General features: G+C 52.8%; 9 protein-coding genes across 9 annotated transcripts; 3 read left to right on the top strand and 6 right to left on the bottom strand.

The window, feature by feature from the left end:
- Positions 1-405: 405 nt before the first annotated feature.
- Positions 406-2,112, top strand: BROUX77_003487 (uncharacterized protein; the record flags this gene model as incomplete). The annotated part of the gene is made up of 1 exon (XM_073748143.1): positions 406-2,112. The coding sequence occupies one exon, from the start codon at positions 406-408 to the stop codon at positions 2,110-2,112; it is 1,707 nt and encodes a 568-aa protein (XP_073605912.1).
- A 633-nt stretch (positions 2,113-2,745) lies between these two features.
- Positions 2,746-4,566, bottom strand: BROUX77_003486 (uncharacterized protein; the record flags this gene model as incomplete). Its single annotated transcript, XM_073748142.1, has 4 exons — positions 2,746-4,001; positions 4,080-4,300; positions 4,364-4,433; positions 4,494-4,566. 4 exons carry the CDS (start codon positions 4,564-4,566, stop codon positions 2,746-2,748), a joined length of 1,620 nt encoding a protein of 539 aa, XP_073605911.1.
- Positions 4,567-5,823: 1,257 nt separating this feature from the next.
- Positions 5,824-8,993, bottom strand: BROUX77_003485 (uncharacterized protein; the record flags this gene model as incomplete). The annotated part of the gene is made up of 3 exons (XM_073748141.1): positions 5,824-8,207; positions 8,269-8,316; positions 8,378-8,993. 3 exons carry the CDS (start codon positions 8,991-8,993, stop codon positions 5,824-5,826), a joined length of 3,048 nt encoding a protein of 1,015 aa, XP_073605910.1.
- Positions 8,994-9,485: 492 nt separating this feature from the next.
- On the top strand, positions 9,486-9,839 carry BROUX77_003484 (uncharacterized protein; the record flags this gene model as incomplete). The annotated part of the gene is made up of 3 exons (XM_073748140.1): positions 9,486-9,533; positions 9,599-9,691; positions 9,756-9,839. 3 exons carry the CDS (start codon positions 9,486-9,488, stop codon positions 9,837-9,839), a joined length of 225 nt encoding a protein of 74 aa, XP_073605909.1.
- Positions 9,840-10,237: 398 nt separating this feature from the next.
- BROUX77_003483 (uncharacterized protein) lies at positions 10,238-11,359 on the bottom strand (the record flags this gene model as incomplete). The annotated part of the gene is made up of 1 exon (XM_073748139.1): positions 10,238-11,359. One exon carries the CDS (start codon positions 11,357-11,359, stop codon positions 10,238-10,240), a length of 1,122 nt encoding a protein of 373 aa, XP_073605908.1.
- A 438-nt stretch (positions 11,360-11,797) lies between these two features.
- Positions 11,798-13,001, top strand: BROUX77_003482 (uncharacterized protein; the record flags this gene model as incomplete). The annotated part of the gene is made up of 4 exons (XM_073748138.1): positions 11,798-11,800; positions 12,073-12,147; positions 12,225-12,734; positions 12,801-13,001. The coding sequence occupies 4 exons, from the start codon at positions 11,798-11,800 to the stop codon at positions 12,999-13,001; spliced, it is 789 nt and encodes a 262-aa protein (XP_073605907.1).
- A 694-nt stretch (positions 13,002-13,695) lies between these two features.
- BROUX77_003481 (uncharacterized protein) lies at positions 13,696-14,649 on the bottom strand (the record flags this gene model as incomplete). Its single annotated transcript, XM_073748137.1, has 6 exons — positions 13,696-13,806; positions 13,884-13,982; positions 14,060-14,131; positions 14,204-14,268; positions 14,386-14,403; positions 14,640-14,649. The coding sequence occupies 6 exons, from the start codon at positions 14,647-14,649 to the stop codon at positions 13,696-13,698; spliced, it is 375 nt and encodes a 124-aa protein (XP_073605906.1).
- A 1,405-nt stretch (positions 14,650-16,054) lies between these two features.
- On the bottom strand, positions 16,055-17,898 carry BROUX77_003480 (uncharacterized protein; the record flags this gene model as incomplete). Its single annotated transcript, XM_073748136.1, has 3 exons — positions 16,055-16,408; positions 16,477-16,823; positions 16,893-17,898. 3 exons carry the CDS (start codon positions 17,896-17,898, stop codon positions 16,055-16,057), a joined length of 1,707 nt encoding a protein of 568 aa, XP_073605905.1.
- A 1,273-nt stretch (positions 17,899-19,171) lies between these two features.
- Positions 19,172-20,083, bottom strand: BROUX77_003479 (uncharacterized protein; the record flags this gene model as incomplete). Its single annotated transcript, XM_073748135.1, has 1 exon — positions 19,172-20,083. One exon carries the CDS (start codon positions 20,081-20,083, stop codon positions 19,172-19,174), a length of 912 nt encoding a protein of 303 aa, XP_073605904.1.
- Positions 20,084-20,835: the final 752 nt, after the last annotated feature.

Here is a 20,835-nt window from a genome sequence, read left to right as displayed (position 1 = left end):
GGGCTTGAGAGTTTGGGACAGCGCAGCCAGCAACGTCATGTCTTTTTCTTTTTTTTTCTTGTGTCTCTAGAAGCCAGTCCGTCGTTCTGCTGCTCTGAGTCTACATTAATTTTTTTCTTTTTTTTCTCTCGCCTCTCGTGAACCCCCCGACTCCATCTTCCTCTCTTACGTAACCCCCACCTAGACACTGCGAAAATCGCACAAATCCGAATCCGCCAGCCAGTTCAGCGCATCTCAACTCCGTGGCAGATTTGCCTGTTCAATCGGCCTCTCTCTCTCTCCTCTGGAATTGCTGCAATCTATGCTGCGTTTTAGACCCCCTTCAATCTAATCTGATCTGATCTCACGCGACGCAAACAACCCTTAGCCAACCAATCGCCAATTGCTATTTTTACTCCCGACGCAATGTCCCGGCCAGCCAGCAGCCAGTCATCGCCATCAGGCGCTCCAGCCAATGTCGTGGCCGAGAGCAGGCCGCAACAAAGCACGCAGCCACCACAGACTCAGACTCAGACCCAGACTCAGACCCAGCCTCAGCCTCAGCCTCCTCTGCCCAAAACCCACAGCAGCCCTCGAATCTCCCAGCAGCGCCCAGCAAAGCAAAAGTCGCACATTGCCGGCCGCCTGCATACTCGTGTGCCGTCAGCCAAAGCCCTCCACAACGCCAAATACCACGCCCAATCGAATGCCGCTTTGTCCACCGCCGCAGCCAGGCCGCCCAACCGTCGCACCCAGTCGGAGCAGCGTCTGACGCACACGCTCGCAAACGTGACCTCTGCCCATAGTAATAGTAATAGTAGTAATCCTGCGCTCGCCAACCACACGGCCAGTGCCAGCTCCTCGGCCAATCTGGCAGCCCTCAAAAAGACCTCGTCCCACACGGCCATTGCCCGCAACAAATCCCACTCCGAAGTCGCCGCTGCTGCTCCCCGCCGCCACGCTGCCCCCGCCAAGTCCAGCCTGGCTCCCAAACGAACCGGATCCGCCGCAAACACCTCGGCTGCTGCTGCGTCGCGCACATCGCGCAGTGCCAAGCAGCAGGTTCTCTTTGACGTCGGCACCGACAACCCTGACGACGACGACGAAGACGACGACGACGACGAGTGGCAGGACGCCAGCAACTCGGCCTCGCCCTTTATCAAGAACCACGTGCCCCCCGCCGCGCCGCCCAAGTCTTCACGGCAGCCGCCGCGAGTCACCTCGATGCCCCAAGTCCACTCGTCCAGGGCCCACGTGCCCGACGTGCCCAACTCGCAGTCGACGCTCGTCGCCTCTGAAGCCACAAGCAGCAGCCACGACACAGACATGCCGACCTCCCGCTTCATCGACGCCCAGATGCCGACGCTCGCGAGCGAAGGCTCGTTCTACACCACCCACGGCAGCAGCGACGCTGGCACTCCGGCCCGCAACGCCCAGCGCATCAGAGCCGCCGCCCAAGCCGCCCGCCTTAACTCCATCGCCCGCGCCGACGCCGCCGCCGCGCTCACCGACGACGAGGAAGTCAGCAGCAGCACACTGCCCATCCGCCGCGCCCCGCTCAGCGCCCAGAAATCCCGCACCCAGCAGAAACTAGACCTCCAGCGCGCCAGCTCCGTCATGGATATGGGCGACCCCGCCGTCCCGCAAAACGGCATCGACGTCCCCGCCGCCCACCACCTCATCGCCGTCGTCCAGCCCGGCTACGATGGCACGGCGACGCGCGACCCCCGCGTCGCAAAGCTCCTCGAGCATGTCGGCGCCGGCTACATGGTTATTCGCCGGTACCAGAACCCGCTCGCCCGCTGCGTCGACCGCATGCCCGCCGCCTTCGGCCTCGACCGCCCCAGCACCAGCACCAGCACCGCCACCGCCGCCACGCCCCAGAAACGCACGGCACACGGCGCTGCGGCGCCCTCGGGAACCATGACCCCGGATAGCTATGCGCGCCACATGCGCCGAAGCAGCACGGCGTCGCGGCCGGGAACTGCGCGGTCGATGCATCCGGCCATGCACGGATTCGACGACCACAAGATGCTGCCGGCCAGCAGTATCCCGGTCCTGGAAAGCGAGGATGTGACGGCCGAGTTGCAGAATCTCTGGGACAAGTCAATGGACTTGGGCGTGAGCCAGTAGACCGAGAGGATGTACGGGACTCTGGGCCAGGGAGGGAGCCACAAACAGGACCTCTGGAATAGATATCAATACACCTTTTTTTACTCAGATCTAAACACCAGCTCCACCACGCCTGAACCATCGACAGCTCTACAGATGTACAGTACAGACAAAAAAACCAACCGTCTAGAAAAATATTTTTTGCACCTTGAAGCCATGTCTTTGACAATTTGAAGGGAGAATCAGGAGACTTGAGAACGCAGCAAAGCTATAGATGAAGCAGAAGGGGGGGGGGGGGGGGGGGGGGAAATATGATGATAGTACTAGGCAAGAATAACAAGCAAAAAAAAGAAGAGAAATCAGAGAGAAAAACCAAAAGAAGCAAACAAGAAACGCCCTTCCCAAACACAAGAGAGAGACAGAGAAAAACAAGGGAATATGATCCGAGCTACATCTCCCAAAAGAAACAAGAAGAAAAGAGTGGCACACCCAGCTAAAAGAAAACAAGAAAAGGAGAGCAGACACACACAGAGAAAGAGAGAGAGAGAGATGCAAAAGGCTCTCACGCATGCTCTACTTGCAGTATATAGTAATTTTTCTTTTCAATCAGCAATGTTAGAAGAAAAAAGTCCCGTCGCGCACAGCAAAAGCTTCTTAGAACTGGATGAGGTCCTGGGGCGCCGTCGCCGTCTGCTGCTGCTGCCGCATGGCGAAGGGGTTGTTGTTTGGGCCGGCGGCACCCTGGCCCTGCGTGTACTGCACTGACGGCATGCCGGTGAACTGAGTGCGCAGGAACGGGTTGTTGCCCGTCGCATCGGCGTTGAGCCTGTTGATGCCGGAGCCGGCGCTGTTGACGAATGTGCCGGGCGCAGTGTGTTGTGCGGGGATGCGCAAGTTGCCCGTGTTTCCATATGTGTCCATGCCGTCGCCGCCGGCTAGCAGCGCATTAAGCTTTTGCTCGTGGTCGCTCATCTCGCGCTGGGGCTGCAGAGCTTGAGTCGGGGCCGGGGTCTGGGGCTGGAAGCTGGTGATGGGGTTTTGCTCGGGGAGGGAGCCAAGACCAGAAGGCTGTGCTGTGCGGGGGCGGTTGAACGGTGAGTTGCTGGTGTTTCCTGACTGGCTGGAGAATGGGTTGTTGGAACCAGTCGGGGCGGGTTTCATCAGACCGGCATTGCTCGTAGCCCAAGGGTTGTTGCTGCCAGTGGGCATGGGAGGCTCGGGCTGGGGGGAGGAGACCTGAAGGCCGTAGGGATTGTTGAATCCAGTGGGCTGGGGTTGCTGAAAGGCAGCCATCTGCTGCTGTTGCTGCTGGTACATGTCTGGCATATTGGGCTGCTGCATGCCATATCCATTCTGGAAGAAACCGGTGGGCTGGCTCTGGAATCCAGTGTAGGCATTCTGCATGAAGCCCGTGGGCTGTGGCTGGAGCTGGTTCTGATCCATGGGATTAGCAAAGAAGTCGACTGGTTGGCCTTGCTGGTAGCCCATGTTGAAGCCAGTCGGCTGTGGCTGCTGGGCAGAAGAGACCTGAATCAAGTCGTCGTCAAACAATGAGGCGTTGTTAGCAGCGGCAGTCTGTTCGAGCTCCTTATGGCGGCGGTCTTCCTCCTCTTTGCTTAGTTGGATTGCCTTGGCCAGATCGTCGTCGTCGTCAAACCCAGAGGTGTGGGTTGCTCGCTTGCGTCTGTCTTCCTCTTCCTGGACTTTGCTAGCCTCGATTGCAAGGCGGTATTCAACGTCGTTTTCCTCGTTTCGGTAGCGCTGGGGTCGGGACTGGCCGGGCGAGCTGGGTGGACCGTATTCGTCAAGACCAGTCACCCGGGACTTCCATGAGCGGCGGTCGCTGCGCTCGGCCGTGAGGCGCTCCTCGTCGATGAGTAGGGAGGTCAGTTCTTTTGCGGCAACGCGAACTGTAACACGATAGAGTGGTTAGTTGGAAGGGGAGTCGACATGAGAAAGAAAAGTCGGAGAAGCACTCGCTAGCTTACCGTTTTGGCCGACGTCACGTCCCTCCTCGTCCATGTACTGGAATTCGCGCAAGGTCTTGATGATGTAGATGTTGGCCTGGGCCCATGACACAACTTTGATGGAGCCCTCGTGCAGGCAGTAGTCGAGCACCTTGAGAGCCTTTAACACGTGCCTCCAGTTCTTGCCCTTGTCGTTCAGGCGCTTATCCAGCATCTCCATGATGTCCACAAAGTCGGAGCCACTGTTCGCGTCAGCATTCTGAGGTCAGCCACGCGTGTATCATACTAGGAGAGGTGGAGCATACCCGTTGAAAGTCAGCTGTGCGATTTCGCTCATCTGGGTTCCGGAGGGGCCCCAGGCATCGTTGCTGGTGGCTGCACGCGGCGGGTTAGTTGCGGGCCATTGTGGTGAGAGATTATCGGAGCAGGGCTAACCTTCGCGGACTTTGACTTGTGTGGAGGAGTAGCCCTTGGTGACATTCTTGACGCTTCTCATGACCTTGGACATGGCTGATTCGGATGCAGCTTACGCAGCTGGCGACGGAACAGAAAAGAGGAGGCGGGAGGGTTGGGCGGAGATGGCGATACCTCAAAGATGGCGGAGGCGTGATGCGTGATGCGTGATGCGTGATTCGTGCGTGCGTGCGTGGGGGAAGCCGCCAATAACGCCGATTGATAATGGACGCAGGATGAGATGGAGGCGAGGCGACTGGAGATGGCGGAGAAGCAAAGGCTCAGCGCAAAGGTGTCGAGATCAGCGCGGCTGCAACAGGTTTCAAAATACGCAACGGAGCGGCAAGAATTTGAGAGGCGGGCTGAAGTGGTTAAGGAATAAAAAAAACAGTGATGCGTCCGTCGGATTGACCGAATTGGGGATTTGGCGCAACTCAGGAATTGAATTGGGTTTGGGCGAGGGAGGGAACGGGGAGCGGGAAGTGGGTAAAAATGACGTCTCTGGCAAGTCAGTATTTAATAATCGGAGCCAGCGGCAAAGGCGCCAGCAGGCCAAAAGGCGATGGGATGGGGGCAGAGTCGGATGGGGGGGCCTGGCTGGGAGTGGCGATGGCTGGGCAGCAGTTTAGGCTCGGGCTGGGGCTGAGGGGGAACGAGATGCAAAAACAGACGGCGGCGGGAGACGGTCGCGAGGACTCTGCAATATAGGCTTGTGTAGTCACAGAGTAGAAGCACAATCGACCTGGTGAGCGGGATATTTTGCAGAGGAGCGTCGTCGTCGTCGTCCATTACGCAGTGTTGCTCTGGCCGTCGGTCACTGGGCGCCACACGGTCCATGTGGCTGTGCTGTGGCGCAGCATGTACAATGTACCCATCACCAGCAAACTATCTACAGCGCTACAAGCTGCCCTGACGCAAACTAGAAACCATCCACCACTTTCTGGAACACTCACCTCAACTGACAGCTACAACATTCACTGCTCTCCATCTGACAGCCTCTTGGTCGGTTCTCCGTCGTCCCATGTCCCACATCCTTAGGGTTAGCCATCTACCTTTTCAACGTCAAGACTCTTGCATTATCAACTTGCAACCAAATAAAAAATACAACCTCCACCTGCCTGTACCAGAACGCCATGCTGGAGAATAAGCCCAAACACCAAGTCATGATCCGACATACATCCATAAGTGGAAGAAGGAAATCAAAATACACCACACATCCCACGTCCCTCCCGCGCAAAGGCCTAGTCCACTTGGAATCATGATCCTATCCTCAGAAACACCGCCCATCGACCCGCGTCCGCCCCTCGTGCTGTTATACAGACAAGTTTGTCTCTGTATTTGGATTTGGGCCGTTTGATACCGCCAGCTCCAAGTTGTTTCTGGCCTGCTCGGCAATCCGCGGGCTACTCCGCCAGCCCGGCGGCATGCCAGGTCCACTCTCGGCGTTTCCATAATCGGCCTTCTTGGTTCCCTTGGGCCAGCGGCCAGGGCCACGGCCCGTACTTTCACCTTTGCGTTTGTGTGATGACGATGACGGTGCTCTGGGCAGACTGATTGAGTTACTTTGAGCGACTACTGAAGAAGCTTGTTTGGGTGTTGTTTTGTTCGTGCGATGGATGCCCGTGTCTTCTGAAGACGTAGCCATCACCGCGACTTTTGCAACTTCAGGTCTGCGGCTGGTTGTTGCCGGGAACACTCGGAACCGGGTCGGTGGAATATCGTTGTAAGCCGCCTCCCAGTCCATAGAGTCGTCGTCTTCTCTGGGACCCGTGCTTTGCGAATTTGCAATGGAGCTAGCTAGTAGAGACTCTGTACTGGGATAGGGTTGGTCGACGTCCATGGGAATACAGAGATTTGTTGGTTCTTGCTGAGTATCACCATGGTCCATGCAATGTGACTCGGTCGGACTCTGTCCATGGCTTAAATCGCCATCGTTGATATTCATGTCGCAGTGAAGAGCAGATGGGCCTGTCTGATTGTCTAGCTCATCGTCCCCGTCGTGGCTGCCATCGATATGGCTCAATCCGGGCACCATGTCAAGGGTATTCACCACACCACGACCCATGACATATGGGGTCCAAGTCAAAGCACTTGGCTTCAACTTGACATAGTTTTTGGCTTCCCACTTGGCTACATAGGCCCGACAGTAGTCGAGGTCTACGCGTAACGCGTATAACTGAGACTCGGGATCTCGGACTAAACATCGTAGCCCCTCTAGTGCAGAGACAACATCATCTGGTGTCAAGCCAGTGCTATCCGATATATGCCGAATACTCATACCCGACTTTGGCTTGTTGTCAGGTCCGTGGTTATCCAGAAAAAATTGACACAAAACTAGCCGCCAGTAGTTTCGGTATGAGACCAAGCCCATGTCAGAGAGAGGCTTTTCTGGAGAGCCAGTCTTTTGCTCAACACGAGTAAGAAGATACGAAAAATCAATCAGGAGGTTGCCGTAGCCTTTTCGTTGGTGAATCGGTAATGTGAGAATGCAGCTAACATTGTTTTGACTGCTGGCTCGCTTCTCTTTGGAAAAATACCCGACAAAGTGATAGCCCAGTTCGTCATATTCACAGAGAATATAAAACAGAAAGGGTTCAACGTCATAATATAGGGTTTTAGACCCAAGGAAGAGTTTTGCCAACAGGCAGAGATTCTGGCAATACACGGGATGTTTGCGCCCATCCACCTCGAATACAGATATCGATTCAAAGCGGTAAATTTCATCGCCAGGCGGGTGTTTGGCAGGACATTTCAACTTGTGGCGCCAGGCAACATAGTCCGAATTCATGTACTTGAGACAGAATTCACAGATATACAGCACGCGATTGCAGCTGTATTCTTCGGGATACGAGGCGGCATACCACGTATCAATCTCCCAGCCACCAAAGTCTATGCACTCAATCTGCGAGCCAGGGGCTCTCGCCTTCTTGGGCTTCTTAACAGATGCATTGATGTCGGGTTGTAACTGTAGAATTCTATTGCGCCATTCGGCTTCGGCCGTCTCTTGAGCTTCCACAAATCGCTTTCGGTCTTCCTCGGCCGGAAGCGTTTTCGAAGTGTCAGCTTCGGCCTCGGTGAGAACTCCTCCGTATGGCTTGCCTTTGACTTCGTCAGTTTCTCGATCAAAGAAGGAATAAAACGGCTGTGAAATGTATGCAAAGGGCGCTACTGGCTGCTGCGTGGCAGTGGAGGGCGCGACAAATGACATTGTCCGCCTTGTTCCTCGCCTCGCACCACTCGGTCCGCCTGATGTCTGAGTTAGAATTTGGTTCAAGGCAGAAGGCTTCACATGCATTACGACTAGCAGTGATGTGGGCCCCTTTCGTGTCACGGCGACGTGTCGTTGCTTCTTTATTCTCAGGCTGCGTTTAGACTGTCGCTTCTTGGTATCTTTGTCAATGTTGTCTAGTGATCGTCTGGACAAGGTAGGGTTTTGACGAAGGCGTTTTCTAAAGGTTGAAGCAGTTTCGTCCTCTTCAGCGGCTGTCATGGTTCGCTTTCTAAGTGATCTTGCACTACCGCTGGCGGTCCCGTCGTTTCTTGGAGACGCAGTTTCTATGGATAGTTGAGTGTCTAGGCCATTAGATGGCGTTTCTGAGGCGGTATCATGGCCAGGCTTTGATGAGTCGTGATATGGTGTAGACTGTTTGGACGCGCGACAGTCTGAGCATTTCCAGTTACCAGCATTTATTTTGCCTATGAAAACGTGTAAGTGACGGCACAGTCGAGGTTTCATGTATAGCAAGTTTGAACTTACCACTTCGACCAGGCTTCATGTCAGCGTCTGGGATACACTTTAGATGAGCTGCTTATGATAATGTCAGTTGAAATCCCGAGACAACAAGCAATTGGCGTCGGAAGCATACCGTTCCGGTGGCACAAGAAGCATGATGTGCACGAGTTTACAGGTTGAGCTCCTTCTTTTTCTCCTTCGCCACAGTATATGCAGTTGTTCGGAGATGGACTTTCACCGTCGTCATCATCCTCTTCACCCTCGTGCTCAGACAAGTGCTCATCCAGCTCCCATTCTTCAGAGCTACCTGAATTTTCATCATGTATACTTTCGGATTCATTAGACGAGTGACTATCGTCATCCTGGTCATCGCTTTCGCTTTCGCCGGGCTGTAGCTTCACTGCACCGACACCTTCAGCATCTTCTGTAGTATCTGGAGAGTCATCTCCACGAGCGCGGCTAGAGTTCCGAGCTAATCGATGGGGATCGCCTTTATAGTAGTCTCCGCCCGTGCTGGAAGTGCCGTTGCAATCTGGCAAATCCTGGTCTAATCCGTCCACATGGTCAATATTGTCGTCTTCCGCAGATGGGCATGTGTCCATACCGTCAACCATGTTCTCGTCTTCATCGTGACTTGGAGCATAGGTGGAACGGCGATTGGCAGACAATGCCTTTTCCGAGATCTCGGGATCAGAAAACGCGGCGCTTTTTTGTAGGTCCTCTTCGGTCAAGCCGGCGGTATGCGCCATAGCGGCGTGCAGCGCTATATCAAAAGGAAGGGTGGATATCGAAACGTAGAATTAGAAGCGAAGGAGAGAAGAGCTTCCTGGAATAATGCCAGAATCCATAGTGCAAGGGTTACACCAACAAGATAGAAAGTTGGCGATGAGAGAACAGCTCGAGTGCAGCCATGCGTCCTTGGCTTTGGTGCGGCGTTGGTTTGGTTTGGGCGGACGTCTTTCCAACCGTGACAACGTGATGTGACAAATCGCCAAATGCAGTGACGCGCTCTGCTGAATGCTTGACACGTGCTGGCTAATAGTCCATGGATAAAAGCGGGTCATGGTAGCACCATCCATAGCCTTGCCGAAACCTCCTCCTCCACAGCAAGACCAGCCAGATCCACTTTAACTACAGGCGATGGAGGCACCCCCCGAATGCTTGACATCGTGAATCGCCATCAAATACCAAGAAAACACACGCCATTACTCCCGCCTCAACTGCAGAGCACCCCACCCACAATGCCTGTTCCGTTTGAAGCTCTGATTCCCTATGGGATCATCACTGTTGTATGTTTTCTCCCGTGTATCCTGCCGCATGGCTCAATGGCAAACTAATCGCTCACAACCACCAGATGTTCGGCGTCACTGGCGCTGGCCTCGGTGCCGTCAAGTACTGGCAGAACGGCTGGAAAGCTCCTCGCTGGGCCCTCGATGACTGGGACAGAGTAAGTCACAACCAACGACCTTGTTGCTACCTGGAATTCCATCTTTGCTAACTCTCTTCTACAGCAAAGTACGATGAAATCCATTCTCTACAGCCAGCATCTACGATCGATTGATCCCCGACCTTCTTCAATGACACCCACATACTGACCGCAAGGAAACTCGCAGTGATGGACAGAGACATGCGGCTTACCGGCAATCTCAGAGGCCAAACCGATAATTATAAAGCACCTCCCGGCTTTGAACTCAATAATCCATGGAGGGTATTGCAGACTTCTCATCGCTGGTGTTTCTCGGTCCCATAGCTAACTTCATCCTGTCTAGGTCCAACCGCGACTCTGATTCATCCGCAGCGCAAATATTACCTAGGTCGTGCCCTCACAGCCAGAACAGCACTTTGGCGAGGCCATGCACACGATACAGATACAGAAATACAGACTCAAGCAGCCTGTCTACAATATATAGTAGAACAGAACACACATCGAATAGAATTCACATCTTGTTGTGTAGATATGTATAGCGCTTGATATTCAAATGCTGCTCTCTATTCATAACTCGACTCCTCCACGTGCCTTGTTCAGGCCCTCCAACAACATACACGCCTGGCAGATACTTTGGCTCGACATGAAGCCGCATCTCTCACATCTCTTGGCTGTCTGGCGAGGCACATGTTGTTTTGCGGCAGGCGGTACAGGGGGCCTCTGGGCTTGTTGGTTCGGTGTATCCCCATGCTCTGCCTCACCAGCCGGCAGCGGTGGGCTGGCCTCGTCGGGATTGTGGCTGCAGGTACTACTAGCCCCTGTTGCAATCCCAGAGCCTTTGGATTGATTAGGTTCGGACTTTTGGTCAACCAATATTGCCATGTCCTCGCCACTGCGGACGATGTCCAAAATCGCACAAGGGCGGACTTTCTCCAGGTTTTTAATGAGAGCGCGAGCCGTTCCTCTAAACGCCTCTGGACTATACAGACACTCTGTGCTGAAATACAAGAGTTTCTTGTAGTGGGCGTAGAGCACGATTTCCTTCTCATAGCAATACTTCAAGGGCTTGCTCCGCTTGACGTCCTCTGTCCCAGTGCCTGTCACTATGTTCGTGCTTCTTGAAAGCCGGGGCACGTCGGCTCTAAGTAGGTTCATCAAGATTGTCTCTGCCATGTCATCGGCATTGTGCCCAGTGACAATGTGCTTGATGCCAAGCTGTTTTGCGCCTCGGTCGAGAGCTTGACGGCGAAACACGCCGCAATAGGTACAGTTGCCTTTCTTGCCAATAACGTCCACCACTTGGTCCATGGTCCATCCGTAGAGTTCTCCATATCCGACAATTGTGAGAGGCATATTATAGTCAATGGCGTTCTGCTTTACAGTTTCCAGAGAATCATCTCTGTAACCCGTGATGCCCTCGTCAATACTCAAAAGCACTAGTTCCAGGCCATAATCATGTCGGGTGTTTAATGTCTCCAAGACAGACGCCAGAACCGTAGAGTCCTTGCCGCCCGAGGCGCCGATAGCGATGCGCTCCCCGCGGTGAAAGAGTCCGGAGGATGTGATGGTATGGTGCACCTCCTCCTCAAAAACAAAGATGAAGCAGGTCTTGCAGAGTTTATCGTGATTCTTTGGTCGTTTAACGGCGGCTCGGGCTGTTTTACATCTTGCGCACGTTGGAGGCGGCATTTGGGAAATGCGTATAATAAGGGCCGGAATCAAGAAGTAAATAAGGAAGATCAAGTGTGTTGTCGTTTGGAGGTCTACTTTACTAGTTCTCGCTATGTACAGACTTGTCCCCGCGATCTTCAGCGTTCCTACGTTTACCCGCTAAGCGTGCAAGCTCTCTCTGAATTGAGGCAACCCTTTGGCCTTGGCCAATCGACGACAAACGTATTGAGGCACAAGGGTATCCGATCTTTTTCAGCCACACTTATGTCAGCCACATTTGGGATGTCAGTATAGCCCTATGTGGGTCTAGCACACCGAAGCCCACTGCCCCACAATAGTCGCTGGCCTTTCATATTTTGATGGTGCAAAAAAAAAAAAGTTCTTGAGTTCGCCTCTGAATTGATTTCCCTTGCTCAAGCATATTCCGCAGACCAAATCTCGCGCAAGACAGTCAAAATGGTAAGTATATCATGAAGAAATAGAGTTCTCTTCTTTAGCAGTCCCTGCTAGAAAAGCCTCATCATTGCACAATACATTATTGCTTTCCTCGTGAGGCATAATTGCGTGTTTCCCGCTTGATTCTTGGCTTGAAAAACAGCAAGATCTCGTGATGATACATGGCTGGAGTTCGGCTCGGTCACCCGTAAAAGGGTGCCGTTCAAGTTCTCGTTAGAGTCTATGAAGATATTTATAGCAGACCTAGTCGCTAATTGTCTTCTTCTCAATGACAGCCCCCCAAGTCTGGAAAGAAGGTTGCCCCCGCGCCGTTTGGCGTCAAGTCGGCTGGTGTCAAGAAGACCGTCAAGGTTAGTTAATTCATCCCCACCCCCTTGCCATTTTACCTTGGCGATTGATTGCTGACGTCTTACCCACCCCTTTGCAGAACCCTCTCATCGAGAAGCGCCCCCGCAACTACGGTATCGGTCAGGACATCCAGCCCAAGCGCAATGTCTCGCGTATGATCAAGTGGCCCGAGTATGTGCGCCTCCAGCGCCAGAAGAAGGTCCTGAGCATCCGCCTCAAGGTTCCCCCGGCTCTGGCTCAGTTCCAGCAGGTCCTGGACCGCAACACCGCTGCTCAGGCCTTCAAGCTTCTGAACAAGTACCGCCCTGAGACCGCTGCCGAGAAGAAGGAGCGTCTGCTCAAGGAGGCCACCGCCATCAAGGAGGGCAAGAAGAAGGAGGACGTCTCCAAGAAGCCCTACGTCGTCAAGTACGGTCTCAACCACGTTGTTGGCCTGATTGAGAACAAGAAGGCTTCTCTGGTCCTGATCCCCAACGACGTCGACCCCATTGAGCTGGTTGTCTTCCTGCCCGCTCTGTGCCGCAAGATGGGTATCCCTTACGCCATCATCAAGGGCAAGGCTCGTCTCGGTACCGTCGTCCACAAGAAGGTAAGCCATCATTGAGATTCCAAGACAATCCATTTCTTCGGCCCGATGCTAACAAAGTCCCAATAGACTGCCGCCGTTCTGGCCCTGACCGAGGTCCGCGCCGAGGACAAGAACGAGCTGTCCAAGCTCATCTCCGCCGTCAAGGAGGGTTACCTCGAGAAGAACGAGGCTGCCCGCAAGCAGTGGGGTGGTGGTATCATGGGTGACAAGGCCGTCAAGCGCATCGAGAAGAAGCGCAAGGCCCTTGAGAACTCCCTGAAGGTCTAAACAGGACAACTGTCAGAAGATTTAAAAAAAAAGCTAAAACAAAATCGGGTCTGGAACAGAGAATCACAGCGGTCATTTCCAATATATCCGCTTGACTAACTGAGTCTTGTCTTTTTTTTTTCAACGTCATTTTTTGGGGCGGTTGCTGGGGTATACATACACATGGGTTGGCATGGCGCAAATGGAATTTTATGAGAGGTGTTCGTTACTTGACCGCCCTCTTCAACGTTTGTACTCTGTTTTTTTTCTGTGTATCTGTCCGTAGCGTATCACTCATTGGTCTTACAAAAGTTTTTGCCTTTGGTTTGAAGAGAGTTGCAAGCAGTGCCGTGCCATGTCTGTAAACCCATCTGATGTGCTTGCCAAGTATTAACCCTAACGGCGTCACGGAGTTTGGTGTTCTGAGGGGCAAATTCTCCGGAACGAGACGCGTTAGGCCGAAGAGATGGGATCTAGAAAATCACAGTTCACGGTTCATGCATGGTTGATGGAGGCTGGAAAGCATTATTTGTAAATGAATTTACATTGCCCTTATGGAATAAAGCATCCGCGAGTTCAAAAACATGCATGGATGGTGATGGTGCTTGACAAATCAAGTGGGAAAAAAAAATCACATCCGGGATATGCTAGTATTCAGCAAGACGGTCAAGAACAGAGGCTTTTTTTTTGTTTAAAAAAAAAAGAGTCTGTTTGCTTAACCGTAAACCAGCTTGAATATGTCGTTGAAGACAAAGTAGGTGCCCGAGGCGTCCTTCATCAGCTGGAAGGTCTGGGTGTAGTTCATGGGGCGCTGCTCCTCGTCGACCTGGTGAGAGCGATGGAGATGGTTAGTTTGAGTGCGTCTGGGCGGGCGAGGCAGCGGACCGGGCGTGTTCTACTTACCAGGAGCTGGCCGGTGACCATGACAAGCACACCGTCCTGGACGGTCGGCTGGGCGTCAAGGGTGCTGACGACATGCTTGACCTTGTGGAACGGCAGGCCCTGGAGTGAAGAGTTAGTTTGTGTCTGGCAGACTCCAGGAGTTTGGGTGCCACAAGGAGCGCGTGCGTGGAACATACCGACAGCTTCTCGGTGATGCTGACGGCACCGAGGGTAGAGGCCGACTCAAAGGTCAGCATGGAGTTCTCGCGCTGTCAAGACAAGGAAGCGTTAGCAGACCGTAGGGGGAGGAGACGCAGGTGGGAAGACGGGCGAGGCCTTACGTAGAGGTTGGTGAGCTTCTTGCGGTCCTCGGCAAAGGTGTCATAGTAGTACTTGACGAATTGCTCTGCAAAGCGCTTAGTATGTGTACGTGCGTCGGGGGAGCAAACAACAGTCCAAGTTCCTGACGAAGCCCCGTCGTCGCGAAGACGGGACGCGTTGGTGGAGAGTGTGTGCTACTTACTCGCCACTTCCTCAAAGTCTAGAGACACGAGCGGCAGACAGTTAGCATTCGGCATGATCCAGCAGCACGGCGGGCGGCGGGTCGACCATGTTCGCAGGCGTGGGCTCTCTCCTCTCTGATCCGACAAGCCACGGACGGGGGGAAAAGATTGCGGGGGTGTGCCCAACTGCGCACGCGGGACTTTCTCGAACATTGAGCGAGGAGCCCGAGATGCGAGACGGGCAGAGTTTCGAGAAGCTTTTCGAACAACTTACTGGCAGCCATCTTGAAGGTGTTTTTGGTTGCTAATAGCTAGACTTTTTTTTCTTTTTTTTGCTGGGTGAAGATGGGTTGGAAGAAGGAAGAACCAAACACCCAAACTATCTCGTTATGTATGTCTGGACAAAAAGGAACACGCCCCAAGCCCGATCCGATCAAATCAAATCAATTTCTGGTGCTCTTAGAGAAAGAGGGTCTCGTTTTTTTGGCGGGGTTGATGCAGCAGCAGCAAATAGCAAATGCCCCCCCTCTCTTCTCTCTAGAATCATAGAATTCCCTCCTCCTCTCTGTAGAACCCACCAGAACAGAGACCCCGAACCTGCGCGCCATTATGCACTGTACGGTTTAGTGCACGGGACTCTATATGCGGCTATCGGAAGACCCATGCATGTATAGAGGTTTCGGCATACGCGCATAAATGGTGGGGTGTTGGATACATGCATATCCACCCTTAAAAACTTTTTTTGCGTGGCCTGCAGCGCGCCGACAAACTTTGTCACGTACACACATCCATCGCGGCAAATTTCGCAGCAAAATGGCACTGCGACTGTTTTGGTGACAACATATAATGGTAAGTCAAAGCCTATCTCTTGCAAAGATTTTTTTCTTTACCTCTTTTTTTTTTTTTTTTTTTTTCCATGATGATATGTTTTTGCTCTTAAGAACGGCCAACTGAATTTTTCATGTTGATCACTAAAACACCATTTATCTCTGATTCTCCTCTCTCCTTTCCACACACAAGTCACTCCCTTTGCGCGCCTGTCAGTCGACTTGATTGCTAACCGGGACTCAAGAGTAGAAACGAAGCTTTTTTTTTGATTTAGAACTAGAATAATGGCAAAACTCTCTTTGCTTGTGGTAGAATTGTAGTCAAAAAAAAGAAAATATCTTGATCATCGGTCAATCTCTTCAGCAAACAAAGTGAAATATGTGCTCGTGAACAAGGCACGATAATAAGCTCTCCGTCTCTTCTGCAACATGGTGCATCCGCATCATAACTACCCTCTCTCCTTAGCGGCACCATTGCTGTATCTATGTATGTATGAACTATTTATTGTAGAGACAGACGGGAAAAATTTGTTATTACAAGCAAAAGAAAAGAAAAAAAAAGTAGAAAAAGAAAACACAGAGTTCATCGGCATGTCCATGCCACAACTCTGTTTTCTTTCTCTCTTTTTCTTGTTTCTTTTTTTCGATATGAGCCACCGTCTAACTGACCACCAGTCAACTGTATATCCATTTATACCCAGAAAGAAGAAGAGTGGCAGCCGTCACTCTCCAGCAACACACGGCCATTGGTAAAACGTAGGAAATGAACCAAGAAAAAAAACAAGACAGAAAGAAAAGAAATAAAGCGTATACTCCCTTGATTTGAATTGCCTGCTTTCAATAGACAACAGACCTCATAGCCTCATAGCTCCTCCTCCTCTTCCATGGCCGTGGGGTGGGCAGATGGCACAGGCGCAGCAGGTGGCACAATCCCAGCCGTAGTGGGAGACACTGAAGTCATGGAATCCATGCCCGTGATGGCGGCGAGGCCAGCAGCGGCAGAGAAGAGAGAGGGCGACATCTCATTTGAGGCACTGTCGCATGGCCGGTGCTTCTTGAGTGGGCTTCCTATAACGCCGTTGCCCTCTTCGCTGAGAGCCTCGAGCATGCCGCCCTTTGAAGTCGTGGAAGACGCGTTGTGGGAGGAAGCGCCGTTGGGATGAGAGGCATCAGACCCGTTTGGTCTTTCAGGGTCCACGGAATGGGCTCGCTTGAGCTGTTCATGCGTAGTTGTTAGCTTCCGTAGTTTGGGGTTTCAGGCTCGGGAGAAAGAACATAACGTACCCTGATGCGATTCACGCCATCGGTGAGCTCTGGACCAAAGTTTGAATCGTCAGGAGCTACAGAGGGGTCCCTGTCATCACCATCTTGCATCTTATTGAGTATGGGGCTGTCCTCGTCGTCGTCTTCGCTGTCATCATTGAGATTGTTCCCGCTGGTGTTCTTCTTGAGACTCTTTCGTCTCCTGGAAGAATCATTGTTGGACTCGCGGAAGGCAGAAAACCCGACAGTGCCAGTAGTCTTGAGAGGACTCAGAGTGCCGAAATCAAGCTGCCCAGAGCGACGTTTGGCTGCAATGGGGCTGTCGGTGACGGGCTTGGCGCCAATCACGCCAATCTTTTGTAGCTGGCCTGGTGACGGACAAGTTGGATAGAGTTAGAAGCTTGAAGCCAAGAAGAAAGAGAGAGAGAAAGACTTACGCTGGCCGCGGTAGAAAAAGGTAAATGTTGCATAGGGCTTATCGGGGCCGTCAATTCCCGTCACGGTCTGAGTACTGATAGTGCTTGGGTCTAGAGATTTGGGTTTGGCGAAGCTCGTAGTGTGCTCGACGTCAGCCTCGACGCCGGCCTGATTGGACTCGCCCTCCTCGTCGTCATCGTGGGCATCAAACTGCGGCGAATACTCGCCCTTTCTGATTTCTCCCGAAGCCAAGACGCGGAACATGGCGACCTTGATCTGGCCGGTAGCCTCAGGAGGCTCGTCGTCGTCGTCTGACATGGACAGTTCGTCGTCGTGAACGGCCTCCAAGGGCGAGGCCTCGTCGGCACCGTAGCGAAGAGTGCCTCGGTGGCCATTGGTTGCAAGACTCTGGCGAGACTTGTCACGCTTGCGGCGGGCTTCAAACTTTTCGCGGCGACGCTGGAGCTTCTCGGCAGCGTCGTGTCCCTTGAGGTCAAGGCCGTTCAGCCACCGCTCAAGGCCGACTTCGCGGAAGAGAAACTCGCGTTCAGCCAGGCCACCGCCCTCGGACACAGGAACCTGAACCCATCGGCTGTTGACCCATGTTTCTTCGCCCGGTCGCAGCAGAGTAGCCACCTCTTCCTTGGCACGGCCGTCAAAGTATATATAGGCAGCAATCGTCTCGTTCTGAGACGATGTGACGGGAATGTAGGGGCTTACGCTGCTCGCAGACTTGGAGCTCTCGCCCGGCCCGGGAAGCCCCCCGACGAACTGGGGCTTGGGCTTGGGGCACTCGGGGGTGGATTTCGGGGTCGAGTAGGGAATGGCCAGGCCGGGCGTCAGCAGCGTGATGGAGATGGCAAAGCGGGCGGGCTCGGGCTTGTTGGTGCCGGGGGCCAGCGTCGGCTGTGGCACGGGAATGTAGGTGTTGATTCGAGAAAACCGAGACTGTTTCTGGAGTCCGTGTTCAGGGACTGGTGCGCCATTGGCGTGGATACTGACAGCTATGCCTTTGAAGCACGGCATGGTGGCGGTGAGCAGAGATAGAACAGATGTCGAGACGGCCAAGGAGAGTAGAGTAGAAAGGGGACGAAGGAAGTTGAGAGTTGAGAGTTGAGTGCGGTGAGTGGCAGAAATGAAAGAGTAAATTTGGCGGGCGGGTTGCGGTGGAGATTGATGGATTGCTGGCACTGTATGTGCTAATCAGTGGGAAGAGAGAGATGGGTATAGTCGAGGATATAGACGAGACCGACGACGCAACAAAGAAACAGTAAAAAAAAAAGAGGTTATGATTTCCCAGGAAGATTTCACGTTGGGTTCAGATGTGGATTTGTTGTGGTTGCCAGGACCGGGCAGCGATGGCTCTAGGCGTAGCAGTCGTACATCTGGATGCTGAGAGATCCGAGGGTTTAAGGATGTGCGTGAACTTGGCGGTGGTGATGGCGGCGATATCTTGGATTTGCAGCCAGGATTGCAATCAACTTCACAGGCAGCGCGTGGGTGCTTTCTTTGTTTTGTGTTGAGTTGCGTTCAGCTCAGAGCGGAAATAGCACAGAGGCTTTGTGTTAAGAGACACCGAGGTTGATTAATTGTACGTCCACAGTTATGCATCAACTCCAAGGGCCGCGCCGCTTGGAGCGTGTTGGTAGTGGGCTTTAGCTTTAGTGAGCTCTAGTCTGCCAATATTTGCCAGCTGATATGCATATATCCAGAAGGCGGTGAGGACCATGTGTACAAGTCAAGGAAAAACAGGGCACATACAAGGCGTAGAAGGCCCCCTCAAATTCACTCGCTGCTTTACTGGGCTACAGGCTGCCAAAGCCCTAAACCACAGACGGGCCTATGTAAACCACAAGCTTCTCTTCTTCATAGCTAAACCAGCTGACCAACCATCTTTCTCTCCCCGTGACTAACTCCTGATTGGCCAGAAAGACAAAAGCTGCGGTGTAGTGTAGTGTAGTTGCAGCAGGATCTGATTGGGGTAGCTCATAATCTTTTCGAAAAAGAAAAATGAAAAAAACGAAAAAAAAAAATGAAAAACAGACTTCTCCCTGGAGAAGACAGACAAATGCACAACACAAAACAAAACAACAACTAACTAGTTACAATACAATAACGAGTTAGTTCCTCCCCATCAATGTCAATGAAAATCTGAAAATGCAAGGAATAGGGTTCCGCAACGCTGACTCTACCTAGGTGCCGCATTCACAACCCTCGACCCTCGTCTGACAAGAACTGTAAGGGTTACCACCGCCTCCCCTCTCTCCCCTCTCCCCTCTCCCCTCTCCCCTCCCCGCCTTCATGTCTCTCGCCCTAAACGCTGACGTATTTCCGAACCGCCATCATTGCTACTCCGGCCGCTGCTCGTTCCACCCGTTTTCGCACTGCCATTGGAACACAGCGACTCCATCTCGTCTTGTTTCTCCGTGTTGTGGCCTTTACGAAAGCTCTCGTTCCCATCTGGCTCGGCCTTGATAGCGGTGGAACCGTCGTCTTCCTCTTCCTCGACCTTGATGTGAACCTTGTGCCTGTCCCTTTTTTGTGTGTTTTCTTCCGTCACTGCTGCCAGGGATTCATCTTCATTCTCCTGTTTTATCGGGAGATATGGTGCGCCGCTGTCTCTACATACCCCAGGCTTGTAGTCAAATGGCAGATTCTGTCCACTTGCATCACCAAGCGAGCGTTTCGGTGAGAGCTTGGCCAACGCCAGCCAGATGAACCATGTCACCGTCATGAAGCCCATGGAAGAAGCCCAGAAAAGGCTGGTCAGGACCACATAACATATGGCTCTGTAGTGGTACATCAAGTAGCGAAGGCCGTGCATTCTGGCAACAAACTTGATCGAAGCCGAGTATGTCTGGATTGTCTGGCCAGCCTGCACATCGACAAAGATAACCTTTGGCAGCTGGGCGCGATTGGCGAATTGGATCCTTTCAGCAAGCGTTGTCTCAACCGTCATGCAACTCCTAGAACCACTCATAGCATACCAGGGCAGAAACATGACCCGCCGAACTAGAGCGGCGAGAGGATCTCGGTGAGGCACTAGAGCAGGGCGCCTGGATTTAAACAGCAGTGAATCTTGGGGCAGCGCCTTGGCCAACGTAAGCGCCGATAGAGACGGACTTGTTGCGTGGATCATGAGGTGTGCATCGTCCTGCGAAGCCGCCGACGAAATCATCAGAACCTCAATCATAAAGTTTCCTAGATTCATGTTCTGGGGCGACGCCGGCAGCGAGAGTACGACCGAGATGTCGTAGTCTTGATTTGTGCTGGGCAGTTTATCCCCGAGAACCGTCAGACTGAACGGGTTGTATCCTTGGCTGTGATTGCAAAAGCTCGCGAGTCAGTAGAGAGAGAGAAAGAGGCGCTGCAGCAAGGCGTAGCGTATCCCGAAAAGGCGTGTCCACCACCCTCGGAGCGATAGGGAGACAACGAACCCATATTGCAAGTAGATAGGCCAGGTGATGGAATGGTCAGGCACATATTTGGCATGGAACAGCGCGACGGCGAGCGCGGACAGGAAAAACGTAATGGCGTAGCTCGTGGCCAGAATTCCCACGTTGAGCACGCCTTTGGCGGCCGTCTTGGATGTGGCCATGTGGATGATACGCGATATCATGGCGGTTTTTTGGTGAGGCGGAAGTTGATACAGGACTCACCTCATAGGGTGGTAGTGTGAAGTTAGGGTTTTATTTTTTTGTCCTCTGTCCGTGTTACCTTCCTGGATTTGATAATGACAGTGAGAGGAAGGGTACAAAAGAGAAAGAAAAGAATTGACCGCTGTAGATTTTGTGCAGTGACGATTGAGATTGAGAACTAAAGTTTGGGCAATAACCATCCCTGAATCGAGATAACCATGCAGCCATCTATGTATGGAGGTAGTTGCTTTGATGGGTGAACAGAATAGGCTTGGCCCACAATCTTTGTTCCACCACACTCAAGAGATCGCCGATAAGATCACAT

This window comes from Berkeleyomyces rouxiae (genome assembly GCF_048999995.1).
Source record: "Berkeleyomyces rouxiae strain 22BRR77 chromosome Unknown BrBRR77_ptg000003l, whole genome shotgun sequence".
In the NCBI taxonomy this organism is placed as follows: domain Eukaryota; kingdom Fungi; phylum Ascomycota; class Sordariomycetes; order Microascales; family Ceratocystidaceae; genus Berkeleyomyces; species Berkeleyomyces rouxiae.
This window is presented reverse-complemented; position numbering and strand designations above follow the sequence as displayed.